The sequence below is a fragment of the Fukomys damarensis genome, unplaced genomic scaffold, assembly GCF_012274545.1.
Source record: "Fukomys damarensis isolate Sample0158 unplaced genomic scaffold, DMR_v1.0_HiC HiC_scaffold_19, whole genome shotgun sequence".
NCBI classification, from domain to species: Eukaryota; Metazoa; Chordata; class Mammalia; order Rodentia; family Bathyergidae; genus Fukomys; species Fukomys damarensis.
In genome coordinates this window covers 41607411-41621079 of record NW_022900931.1, presented here as the reverse complement: position 1 = coordinate 41621079, position 13669 = coordinate 41607411, and the positions used below count along the sequence as shown (strand labels likewise).

The 13669-nt window shown below is 37.1% G+C and overlaps 1 protein-coding gene across 5 annotated transcripts in view; it reads left to right on the top strand.

The window, feature by feature from the left end:
- Positions 1-13669, top strand: part of Pou2f1 (POU class 2 homeobox 1) — a 153127-nt gene that overhangs the window by 106134 nt on the left and 33324 nt on the right. For all 5 annotated transcript variants that reach the window (XM_010633948.1, XM_033765675.1, XM_010633946.3 and 2 more), the window contains exons 3-6: positions 1688-1788; positions 7119-7172; positions 9251-9370; positions 11367-11555. In XM_010633948.1, the coding sequence (XP_010632250.1) occupies positions 1688-1788; positions 7119-7172; positions 9251-9370; positions 11367-11555 (464 nt within the window). The remainder of the gene's footprint in view (positions 1-1687; positions 1789-7118; positions 7173-9250; positions 9371-11366; positions 11556-13669) is intronic.

Genomic DNA, 13669 nt, shown 5'->3' with positions numbered 1-13669 from the left:
AAAAAAAAAAAAAAAAAAGGAAATGAATGTATATACATTCCTTTTATAATTATATCAAATAGCCCTTCAGGGTCATGCAGTATACCAAAGAAATTAGGATATATAATGGCAGGAATTAGCACCTTTTAAAAATAATGCTTTAAGGTTCTGACTTGTGTTTCCTCACTGGTGGGCTCTGAGTGTGTGCCCACACATAGACGTGAAGATGGAAGATAGGATGTTCCAGTTACCCACGTGTCTAAAAGAGTCTTAGGTTCCTTTGGTCTGTTACATTTTACTTGGTGCAAAGAATTCTGGCTTCTTCTAAATAATAACTGGTTGTAGTAATTTGAAAACTGTTCCTAGGCAGTCCCACAAAAAGGGATGGGGACCTTAGCTCAGCCCTTGCCAAACCTCCGTGGAGTAGACTTGGCTCACCACACAAAAGAATTATAGGACAAGTCAGTGAGAGGCATAAATAGAGTTATTCAGAAAAATCAAAAAAGTGCACACTCAAAGGAGTGTGCACGCTCAAGGGTGAGATGTGTTATCACTTGGGTTTAGGGGTGTTTAGGTGAGTTTGGCAACCTCAGGACAGACGATCTATTCTGGGTATGTGTTCCTAGTAAATCCCAGTTACCCACTAGTCAGCCAGGTTAAATGCATACCATTTATTTGCATGTGTTGGATTTTCAGAGATGGGTACCCAATTAATAGTGCTGTTTCCTCAAGGCTGGAAATCTGGAATTTACAGATTTATAGTATGGAAAGAGGAGCACGGGTCGAGTTTGCAGGCATATTTGTATCTCAGAGACTTAAGAAGCCTGGAAGAAAACAGGCCTACGGGTTTAGAGGACATTGTAACAATGGGTAACTTTGTACCTTGAAGCTGCAGTTTCCTTAAAAGTAAAATTTTAAAATTAAAATTTCTTTGTCTCATTTCTACCTATCTTTCTCTTCTATTCTACCGCCTTTTGTCCCTTAGGCAGTATGTCTGGGTGGTAAGGTGCCATGTCTTTCCATAAATCAGTTGTATTCCAACATCAAATCATAGCATAGGTGGTTAAAAAGCACTTGGTGTAACATTTTGAAAAATATAGCAGAGTCCTTGCTAATAAGATACATGTAGCAAACCGTACTTAGGAAACAGTACACATATTTAATTTTTGGCTTTTATGCTTATCATATAAGCTTTTGCCATCAAATTGTTCTTCCTTGAAGTGTTTAAGTGAATAGTAAACCTTTCTTGCTTTTGGTAAAATGACCAGTAATTTCTATCCCAGCCAAATCTCAAGCCGAATAAGAAGGAAGCAAGTGCTCCTTGTAACTTTTCAGAACTCTGCCTCTGCAGTGCATTCCAGCAATGAAAATGATTTCTTACTTAAAGCCATCTTAAGTTCCATACCTGTTTCAAACCCAGTCACTGCATCTGTACCTGAGTTCTCCAACACTACCTTATGATTGTGACTCATTATTTATGTTTTTATTTCTGTTCATAAAGCTTTATCAGCATTATATGCTTTTCCTGCAGTCCTACCTTTTGAAGAGAACTCTTTCATTTTGTTTTCTTTTGAATCCCTTCTCCTTGGAGGTATTTAGAAAAGTGCTTATGGAAAATAGGCTCCTAATGAATATTGCAACTGATGTCTGATACTTTATTTCTTTAGGGTTTATTTCAGTAGTTAAAATTATTTTGCTTGCTTTCCAGGCACGCAAACCAATGGTCTGGACTTTCAGAAGCAGCCTGTGCCTGTTGGAGGAGCAATCTCAACAGCCCAGGCCCAAGCTTTCCTTGGACATCTCCATCAGGTAGAACACTCTGTTCCAGTATACAGTGGAATAAAAGACCAGGACAACTTTCTGGGGCTTGGGGAAGTTATTTCAGAATGCAAGATTTTTAAAAATTACTTCAAACCAAGCTGGGGATTTAGCTCAGTTGGTTCCACCGCCATGTGTCTGGCAAGTTCAAGGTCCCAAGTTTGATCCCTGGTACCCCCCACCTCAAAAAAAAAGTATTTAATACCTAGTGCGAATTGCCACCATCATTTGGTGCCATTTTGGATGGTTAATATAGAATCATTACAGTTTAGTTGACTGTATAACCACTGACCCCATAGCTATGTGGAGAAAAAAAGAGAATTTCTTATTGAACAGAGTATCTAGATAGTTGTCACTGCCTGAGACCTGCTGTGGGAGGCTGTGAGCTAAAAGGTCACATCCCTCCTTTAAACAGTATCAGATCATTTTGATTTTTGCTTCACTATAAACCCCCAATTTGAGATTAAAAATGCTTACCTCAACTTTATTACTCTGATACCATATGATTTTTTTTTCCTAAGCCTAAAAAAGAATGTGGATTCTCTTTATTCATGTTTTAGCTATAATGTAGAGGGAAAGGGAACACAACAAATTCGCTACTCAAGAATTTTGGAATATGGTAGTTTATTGAAAATAGAAAGCATCTGGGATTTAGCTCAGTGGTGCCACCGCCTGCCTCGCAAGCGTAAGGTCCCGAGTTCTATCCCCGATACCAAAATTTTAAAAAGGCAGTATGTACCAACTCCCCATGATAAATGTAATCATTATATATTGCAAACATTTACTAATAAAAATAAATAAAAGTTACTTAATCGAAATGGAAAGCAAACAGTGAAAACAAGTTGGAAGATGGATTATCAAAGTGTCTCAGCCTCTTGACTTATGTTTGCAATTAAGTCTTAGGGCAGCGCATCGCACATTTTAAAGGCCTGCCTCATTTAAAACTGAACTCATTTAGTGCTGAGCAGCATTAGCAGGAGAGACACTAGTGATGGTACCTAATGATGGTGGTGGTCTGGTGCAAGCCCCATATGGACTTAAGGGAGCTGTTAAAATATTAAGTTGCTGTGAATGAATTTTATGCTACTCTACTCTTTTAATCAAAATACTCATCAGACCACCTGAAAATAAGCTTCTCTACTGGAAAACAGGTGAAATTCTAGAAAGCTATTCTAAGGCTTTTTTATTGTCTGCAGAGTCAAAGGCATATTATTATTGTTGCTAATATTTCATTGTGCCTAATTCGTGAATTAAACTTTATCATAGGGATCTATGTATAGGAAATGATATAGTCTGTATAGTTTGATACTCTGTGGTTTCAAGTGATGGGGCAGTTCTTCAAATGTAATACCTGTTGGCGAGGGAATCTACTCTATCTTAGAAATAGAGAAACTTCTAATTAAATTGTTAAGAGGAATTAGTATCTGAAATTAACTGAGGAATATGTTTTAATATACTCTAGAAAAACAAAAATGTTGTTTTGCTTATTTCCTTGTAAGAACGTATTCAAATTTTCAAATAAGTTTTCTTGTTTATTAAAAGGTAGAGTTTAGGCAACTGCATGATACAACATCTTTTAACTGGCTTAAATATGTGGTAAGTCTGTTAGTTTTCCATTGGCTGTGACAAAATACCTGAGAAAATCACCTAAAAGGAGGAAGACTTATTTTGGCTCATAATTTCAGGGTGTTCATGGCCATGATCACTTGGGCCTGTGTTGAGGTGGAACATCATGAATAGGGATCATCTGATGGAACAAAGCTGTTCACCTTATGGTGATCAAGGTACAAAGAAGAGGAGGAAGGGGCTGAGGGTCCAGTAGCCCTTCAAATGCATTTCCCTTCTGTGAGGTCACATCTCCTACAGGTTCCTCTACCTCCTAGCAATGCCATCAGTGAAGGACCAAGGCTTTCAACACAGGAATGTTTGGAGGACTTTTAAGATCCAAAACGTAACATGATCTTAATGTATTAAAAATCCCAGAAGGTACATAAATGATATGCTTTCTTCTCACTTTGTCCATATTCCAAGAGCTCTTGCACCAGCTTCAAGGCCTCTAGGTCCAGCCAGTAATACCACAATCATAACCCTCCAGTGTCACCTACACCAAAGGATTGAAACCCAAAGAATTTATTTGAGACCTTGAAACTTTTGAATCCCTTAACAAGACAGAAATCTATGCATAATTATCTACCATCCGATTAGAAACATACTTAACATGCAGTGTGACAACTTTTTCCAGCCCACTTGTTAGCACATCGAACTTTTCCATACTATCATTATAAATATGCATGTACTTATGCAATCAGTTAGTTTAGGTCTGTTGCCCTATTAACTCTGCACTCCATGAAGACAGGGACCTTTTTTTTGTTTACCCATACCACTAACATATACCAAAGAGCACAACATATAAGAAATGTTTGGTGATTATGAATTGAATAGGTGAATAAATGATACAATAATTGGAAATATAGAGGAAGACAATGATTAGCTCAGTATTGTAACCCCATAGTATGTATACAGGGTAGTTTTGTAGCTGAGTCTTTGAAGTATATTACAAACTAGATAAATAGAGTGGTAAAGGGATGCTCTCATTTTTTATTTTAAAACTTTCTGTTTTGAAAACTTCTAAATTACAGAATTATTGCAACAGTAGAACAGTGTCTAAAATTGCAGTATTACTATTTTATCCTATTTGCTTTATCTGTGAGTATATGTATACACAGAAAATTATTTTATTGCTAGCTCATTAGAAAGTAAGTTGCAGGTAGTATGATCATTTACTTATAAACACCTTGGCTTATTTTTCAGAAAAACAACATTCTTTTATATAACTACAGTAAACATTTCAAATTCTAGAAATGTAACATCGATGTTAGATTATAGTCAATATGTAAATGTTCGCTCCGTCCATGCCCTATGCTTAGTTATCAAGTCTGTTCAGTCTTCCTGATTCCACAGCAGTTCCTCAGCCTAACTTTATCTTTCATGATGCTGACAGTTTTGAAGTGTAGAAGCCAAGTATTTTATAGAATGCCCCCAACTGTGTTTGATCATTCCCTCATGATCTCACTCAAGTTGAATGTTCTCAAAAGAAATACCATGGAAATGATGTTGAGTTTAGTTCAATGCATTGTATCAGAAGGTGTGCACTATTTCCTTATCCCATTATTGTGATACTGTTTGATTACTTGATTAAGGTGGTGTTTATCAGATTTATCCATTGTAAAGATAGTTTTTTCCCATTAAGACTGTAAAAGTCTTCCTTTGTTAGGTTGATTCCTAAGCATTTTTGTTTGTTTGTTTGTTTGTTTTGGCATGCCATTGTGAAAGGTGTGGGTTCCCTAATTTCCCTCTCAGTGAGTTTGTTATTTGTGTACAGGAAAGCTATTGATTTTTGATTGTTGAGTTTGTATCCTGCTATGGTACTGAATTTGGTTATTAAATCTAGAAGTCTTTTGGTGAAGTTTTTGGGGTCTTCTATGTAGAGTATAATGTCATCTGCAAATAACGATAATTTAACTTCCTCCTTTCCTATCCACATTCCTTTTGTTTCTTTCTCTTCTCTCATTGCTGTTGCTAATGTTTCCGGAACTATATTGAATAAGAATAGTGATGGTGGACATCCTTGTCTTGTTCCTGATTTTAGAGTGAAAGCTTTCAGTTTTTCACCATTTAGTATGATGTTGGCTATTGGTTTGTCATAGGTGACTTTTATCACATTGAGATAGAGACCATCTCTTCTAATTTTCTGAAAGGTTTTTATCATGAATAGATATTGGACTTTGTCAAATGCTTTTTCTTCATCTGTTGAGATGATCATGTGGTTTTTGTCCTTGCTTCTGTTACCCTTTTAAGACTGTGTAAGTATCCACTTCTCCAAAGCTTTTACCCAGGAATGTCATTATTTAAATAAATAAAATTGCGTAAACTTTATTTCCTTTACATCTTTGTACCTGAAACTCCACTGGCTATCTTTAAGTCTTAATTTAAACATTATCGCTTTAGATTGGCCTCTCCTGATTGCTCTATATTTAACCTCAGAACATCTTGCTGCTATATGATATATATTCGAAATGGAACTCGTTATGTTCCTCATAGGTGGCGTCACCATTTTCCCTGTCTCTCAGATTAGCATCCTGGAATAATTCATGGCTGATTTTTTTCATCTGATTCATCAGTTCCCACAATCCTCATGAATCCTCATGTTGTATTTTCCAATACCTTTCATGCTCCCTACTTTTTATTCCCACTGCTCCCAGGCTAATTTAGGCTTCCATTTGTTCTAGCCTAGTTGATAGTCTCTTTCTCCATTCTTGGTTTTTCTTTGTTTCCAGGACATTGACATTTTTTAATAGTACAAAGCAGTTACTTTGTGGTGTTCCCCAATTTGGGTTCGTCTGCTAGTAAACCCATGGTTAGAATCAGATTGTCCACTCATAATAGTAACACAACAGAAATGACTTCGTAGCATGTTCTTCACACTGTGTTACAGCAGAAGGCATGTGTCTCATTACTGGAGCCTCTGACTGTGCTCAGTTCATCACTTGTCTGCCGGTTTCCCCCTCTGTAAAGTTACTGTTTTACCATTTGTAGTAGTATCTGTGCAAGAATAGTCAAGAATATGTAAATGTATTTTTCCCAGTAGGGAGATCGTCTATTGGTGACTTGTCTGAGTCAGTGATTATTATGTTTTCCAAATGATAGTTCCCAAGTCCATGTGCCTCCTTAGTTTAACATAACCATGACTTGAACTTTCTAAATGTATGACATGAATATTAAATATTGCAATAAACTTTCACATGTGGTTCATGGGACAGATTTTTCATTTTAGTGATGAGTTTTAAGTTAAAACTAAATGTTTTAAGGAATTCTTGTATAGGTGTGTTTCTATATAAGATTGTTACTCTGGTACATCACAGAAATATTAAAATGAGATAGTTCTGATTGTTTGAAATGATAAAAATAATATACAGAGGTTACTTGTTCCAGTGTGTCCTTTAGCATGAAATGGAGGATAGATAAAGTTTTTAAAATCTAAGCACCTTATGAATACAGACAAGAATGTTAAATAATGTGGAAGATCGCAAGTGTGGCTGCCTCAGTGATGTGCATTGAGTGTAGGAAAACACCTTTAGCATTTTTTAAGATGGGAAAGACACCATGCATTTGTCCTTAAAGTTCAAACACAGACCTTTAAATTTTTAGTTCTACTCAGTAACATATACTTAGTAGAGATTTTTGCAGTATTTGTTTAATAACAAATTCTAGTGACAAATGTCAACACTATTAAACTAGTTTACTGATTACTTCGCCTACAGGTCCAGCTCGCTGGAACAAGTTTACAGGCTGCTGCTCAGTCTTTAAATGTACAGGTAAGCTAGAGCATGGAATTATGGGTCAAAATGTCCTTTTTTTCCATAGTTTTCTCTACTGGGCACAAAACAATTTTATACTAGGAAATTCTTAGATTACTATTTATTATTTTATTAATATTTATATTTTTATTACTGTATCTCATAAAGATGAAAATAGTAATTATTGCCATTACTGAAAATCAGTTTTGTATTCTGCTACTGAAAATTAACTCCAGAGGTTTATAAGAAAAGTTTATTTTTAAAGTTTGATATGTAAGTTCACTAGAACAATTCTAAGTTACACAGCTAAATTATGTAACTTTTTAAAAGTCAAATAATTTCTTAAATGCTCTTTCTTTTGCAAAGATCTCATTACGTGTCACTTTTCAGTCTTAGGGGAAGCATTATAGTTCAGAGGAACATGTGTAAATACCAAATAGTTTCTCTGGTGTGAAAAACTAATAGTACACAGATCCTAATGGGATAATTAACAGTGTGAAATAGGAAGAAAAGGGCTAAAGGTGTAGGGAAAATGCGAAGGGTAGGAGAAAGGGAATAAGGGAAAAGAAAAAATAATAGAAAATGAAAAAAATGGAAATAAAGTGTTTGTAAATGGGGAGGGGAGGGGAAGAGGGGATGAAGGGAGGGCAGGGACAAGGGGGAAAAAATGAGAACCAAGACCTGTCATGTAAAGGTACAAGATCCCAGTAATGAATGTAACTGTATTGTATTCCTAGAATGTACCAATAAACTCAATAAAAAGAAAAAAAATATAGTTCAGAGGAAAGAACACTGGTCTGAGAAGTATGAGGTTCTTAGGTTTGAATTCTCATTCTGCCACTAAGTAGTTATGTGACCTTGGGCGAGTCACTTAAACTCTTGGAGCTCAGATTTTCTTGTTTGTATTTAAGTGGGGACATACATAAGATTGCCAGAGTTCTCCTCTGCTCTAAAATGTTGTGCTTCTAAGATTGTTAGTAATCCTGTTTGTAGACATTACCAAAAGATGGTGAAAATTTAAAACAAAACTTAAATCTGGTACATATTTTGCTTCTATGAACCATATGGCAAAACAGGCAAAGTTTAAGTATTATGTGTTACTCCATAGCATTTCAGTCAACATGCTGCTTCCTTTCATTATAGTGTGTAGGTGACTAACAGTCAAGAAGGAAAAACAGTATTCTGGAAGATTGATTCCAGTGTTGCTAATGACTAAAGACCTTGGGTTGGGCATTCCACGAAACCCAGTGGAATACGGTCCTAGTAACACATGGAAACAAGGAGGGAAAAGAAAAGGAGATAATGTGGTCTTCCTTTCTGAGGGAGAAGAGGCGGAAAATTACCTTGGTTGCCATGGTAAGCTTTCATCCCTTAGAGAGATGTTGGCAAACAGGCTGTATCTCCAGTGCAGAATGTTTACAATCCTGCACTGTAATTATCTTTCAATGACTGGCAGAATTAATCAGAGCTTTTATGTTAATTAGCCTTGCTGCAGTCCCCAAAACAGGTGGTGGGAAATATGCAAATCTATGCAGAATTTTAATGTTCTGCATAACCATTTTTAATTACCATAAAATTTTCTCTTTATGCCCCTTTTAGGAGTGTGTTCTCTTTCTTGACTGCAGTATTTTCTCTCAAGCCCGTGTTACTTGATGAAAGATACTAGCTAGATTTACAGTTCTTTAAAATAAGAGATGAAGAGTTCTGTGAATCAAGCAGTCAGTCTCTGAGGTGTTATATGAATGAAGAAGCTTCAGATTGACCACCAGGTCTATGTGAGAATGTTGGTATGGAGCTCCTGGTACAGAAATGAATTTAAAATGTGTTCTTTCCTTCTTATTTTCAGAGTTAAGGATTTGAGGTTGTAAAAAAAAAAAAAAAACAACTCTGTTGGTTTGCTGGCACTGGAATAAAAACTTTTAGAACTTTGCAGGATAAAATTTGGAAGATATAGCCTTCTAAGAAAGGAAGAAAAACAAATCAGAAAACTCTGGATTTGAATAGCGCATGGTTTAAATGATTCTTAAAATATAGTTATAATATATTTAGTCTTTTCACTGTTGGAAATCCTTTTTTCCTCCCCCGCTCCACCTCAGGCTAAATCTAATGAAGAATCGGGGGATTCACAGCAGCCGAACCAGCCTTCCCAGCAGCCTTCAGTGCAGACAGCCATTCCCCAGACTCAGCTTATGCTGGCTGGAGGACAGATAACTGGGGTAAGTTTTCACTGAGAAAACTGCAATAAACTTCTTCCCATGAAAACTGTCCTTGGCTGATACCTGATTACAACCACTGACTAGAGCTGACAGTAACATGGCACTATTGTCCTACACTCTAGACATCTCTTTGTCATTAGTATTTAGATTTCTTTTGTTACAGTTGCAGATGCTCTGAATAGAGTAAGACCTTTTCAAACCCGTGTTTCAGGGGTTACTTCATCATGCTGTGGAGTCGTTACATGTTTGAAACCATTACAGTATGTTGATGAAATGGCAGTTTTCAGTTTGAAGTTATGCCATCATTGCAGGATAGGATAGAGTAGATTCTAGAATAAAACCTGTCATCTCACATCCTGGCCTTGCCACTCACTGCGTGTTTTAATTAATTCATCTCTCTGTGCCTCAGTTTTCCTTCTGTTAATGGAGATATTAGTAAACCTATCTCAAGTACTGTTGCAGAGATTAGAGATACTATATGTAAAGTTCATACAGCAATATTGGGCACCAAGCATCCAATAAGGTTATTTACTTTTACTAGCAACAAATTGGCCTGAGATTACATAAAGCTTTTAACTTTTCGGCTACCTTTGTTCTAAGACGTAATTCAGAGGATTTTTTCCAGTGTTGAAAGTGTATCTTAAATTATCTGGAGGGAGAGGAATGGTAAGATAGATTTTTTTTTAATTCAACTCATATTACAGCAGTCCTCCTCAGGCTTATTTTCTGGCACTGAAAAGCTCTTTTTTTTTTTTTTTTTTTTTTTTTTTTTTTTTTTTTTTTAGTCTCTCTATATAATATAGTCCAGGCTGGCCTCGAACTCACAGCTATTCTTCTGCCTCAGCCTCAATGCTGGGATTACAGGCGTGCGCCACCACACCCGTTTAGTGAAAGGCTCTTTTAAGAACAATTGCAAAATTGATTACAAAAATCCCATCAATAGAGAATAATATATGCATCTGTATTATATAAAATAAAAATATATACATACACATCTTGAAAGGCATTGAGTTTGTTAACAGCTTAATTTTCCGCTGTGGTTCTAATGCACAGATTATATTCGGGCCCTTTTAGAAGGCGGGTTGTGCTACTAGGTAACAATTTACACACCTCGAATATTTCAGTTCTTTCTTGTTTGATCAGAACATGTCAACAAAAGGAAGGTTCAGCACACTACATTGATTTAAGCATATTATGAATAAGTTCATTATGAAAGCAAGTTTAAATCTTCTCTAAATACTTTTCCCATTTTACTCTTTGGGTTTTATTTTTGGTGACCAGGGTCTATGATAATGAGAGGCTCTTGGGATTCCAGGTTCCTGTGGGGTGAAGCTGCCTTTAAACCTGGACCTTAAGCTTCATTTGCATGTAAAGAGAATGGCTGTCACCACCTGTTCCATAGAGATAACGTGTTGGAAAGGGGATGTAAAGTTGCAGAGACTCAATGCTTTCCGTAACAGAAAAGATTGCGTCAGGGAGGGGCCTGTTGGGAGACTTGGAAAAGAAACAAATGGAGCTCATATTCTTTAGTCACATCTTAGGGCATAATGGAAATGATGGAATATGGTAGGGGTTCGTGCTAATGGGAAGCAGCTGGGCCTTATCAGTTCTTTTCATGGTCATATCCAGCGTCCTTATTCCTCATTCATCTGACTAAATCTCTTGATGTTTTGTTGGGTGTAAATTTCTTTTCATATCCTGTCAGCATTGATTCCTTCCCCCGCCCTTGCTTACTAGTTAATTACCTATTTTGCCTGAACCCTAGGAGTCTGGACAAGCTTGAATGATTAAGTCCGGTGTAAGGGCTACCACTTTAATTTCAGAGTTCTGCTAGGAATGGTAATCTGATCACTGATGAGCATCTTAGCTGAGGCTGACCCGTGAGGTTGGGTAGCTAGGGCCTACCACCACTTGAGTTACCTGTTTCAAAGCAGCGGACTTGCATCACATGCCCTGCTCACGCAGCCTTCCCGTCGTGTGTTCTCATTTTGTTTAGCTCACGTTGACACCAGCCCAGCAGCAGTTGCTACTACAGCAGGCACAAGCACAGGCACAGCTGCTGGCAGCTGCGGTGCAGCAGCACTCTGCCAGCCAGCAGCACAGCGCTGCTGGGGCCACCATCTCAGCCTCCGCCGCCACGCCCATGACGCAGATCCCCCTGTCGCAGCCCATCCAGATCGCACAGGTGAGTAAGGGGCTGGGCACTGGGGCAGCAGGCCAGGAGTAAAAGCAGATTTATGAAATATTGAAGTAACTTTCTGATTGGTGGTATGGATCCTAGATCAGTGAAGTAAATGGTGCCCCGTCCTTACCACTGAATTAGAAGTAATATACTTGTTTGCTTATTTGAGTTGATATTATAAACACAGGCTGATTATTTGAATAACTGACTGTTTATATTAAGTGACAATTCTTGAATAAGTAGCTGCCATATTTCTGAAGCAGAGGATTACTGTATTTATCTTAATGAGCTAATTACAGCAAGCACGGGTTCTTTCATGTGCTCTGCAGTAGAAGTTGCCACCCATGTGTAAGAGAGACCAGGCATCATCTCTCTGCTTTGGAACAGTTAGCACTGTGAAGAACTGCGGTAGACTGTCGGTAGACTATCGTTTGGTTTCATTTTACACATTTTTGGCCAAAGCATCCCAAGATAATAAAATGCATCTAAGAGGTGCAGACAATAGGACCAAGGAGGAAAATAAGTAACATCTTTGACCTCAAAAAGAGGAAAAGGAGGGTAGGGGATGTGGCTCTGTGGTGCCACACCTGCCTGGCAAGCTCAAGGTCCTGAGTTTGACCCCCCCCCAAAAAAAATCAATAAAATTCTGCCTAATAAATACCTCTGGGCCAGGGATTTAGCTCAGTGGCACCATGCCTGCCTCGCAGGTGCAAGGTTCTGAGTTCAATTCCCAGTATTGAGAAGGAAAAAAAGGCGGGTAGGAGCTAAATGTGATGGCTCTTTCCTATAATCCCAGCACTCTGGGAGACTGAAGCAGAAGAACCACATGTTCAATCCAAGTCTGGCCAACTTTGACCCATCCCAAAATAAAAAAGGGCTGGAGGTATACCTCAGTGTAAAGGTCCTGGGTTCAACCCCTAGACTGGAGGTGGGGGAAGTAAATAGGTATTGAGTGAAATTCTTGAAGAGTTAATGATGAGTCTACTTTTAAGCAATTGCTTTATGCCCTCCAGAGAAGACTCAGAAGTAGACTTAAATTGTAGCAAGTTTACTACAGTTGAAAAATAATGTCAGGCTAATCTTTATTGCTATTGTGCACAGTCTTTATCAAGGTAATATTTTCATCTGGACTACTTTCTTCAACATCAAATAAATGCTTTTAGTGCATGAGCTGTGAACATGTCCTATGTTGACATTAGTCTAAATAAGATAAACATGAAAACACATTGATAATTTTATTTTTTTTTCTTTTTGTTGAGGTTATTGGTACAATCTAGGTATGCAATACAGTTTCATTCATCATTGGGATTCTGTACCTTTACATAATAGGTCTTGATTGTCATTTTTCCCCTTGTCCCTGCCCTCCCTTCACCCCCTCCTACCCTCCCCATTTACAAACACTTTATTTCCATTTTTTCAGTTTCTCATATTTTTTTCCTCTCCCTTATTACCTTTCCCCCACCCTTCCCACTTTCCCTACAGCTTTAGCCCTTTACTTCCTATTTCACATTATTAATTATCTCATTAGGATCCTGTGTACTATTATAGTTTTTCACACCAAAGAAACTATTCGGTATTTCAGTTAAAGAAATCTCTGTATGAACATTAAAAATAGGGAATCCTAAAATAAAACTAAAAAGGAAAGTAAAAGAGAAAAGGCAATGATGTAACATCAAAATAATCCTTAATTCTGGAGATGAAAATGGTCCCTGAACATATTTAAATTGCTTCTCACTCTTATAGTCTTATCTTATTCTTTTTTCATTATTTAGAGAATACTTTATTAGTTTCTGTAATCAAACCCACGTAGATATGACCTTACATATTTAGTACGATGTGTTACCCCTGTACACATGGAAAAAAAAAAAAATAAATTAACATTTCTAGACCAATATGGTTGTTCATTTCTGTATACACATTGATAATTTTAAAACACCGGTGTAAGATTATTGTTATGCTATGGATCTGATTTGTGTATTGATAACTGTTTTTCTTTTTAAATGATTTAACAGGGATTTCTCAGTTGATTTAGAAAAGATGGTATCACATTTCGTAGATCTTTAATTTATTGATGGAAATTCAGGCATGGCACTCAGATTTTATTTAAGAGTAAAATA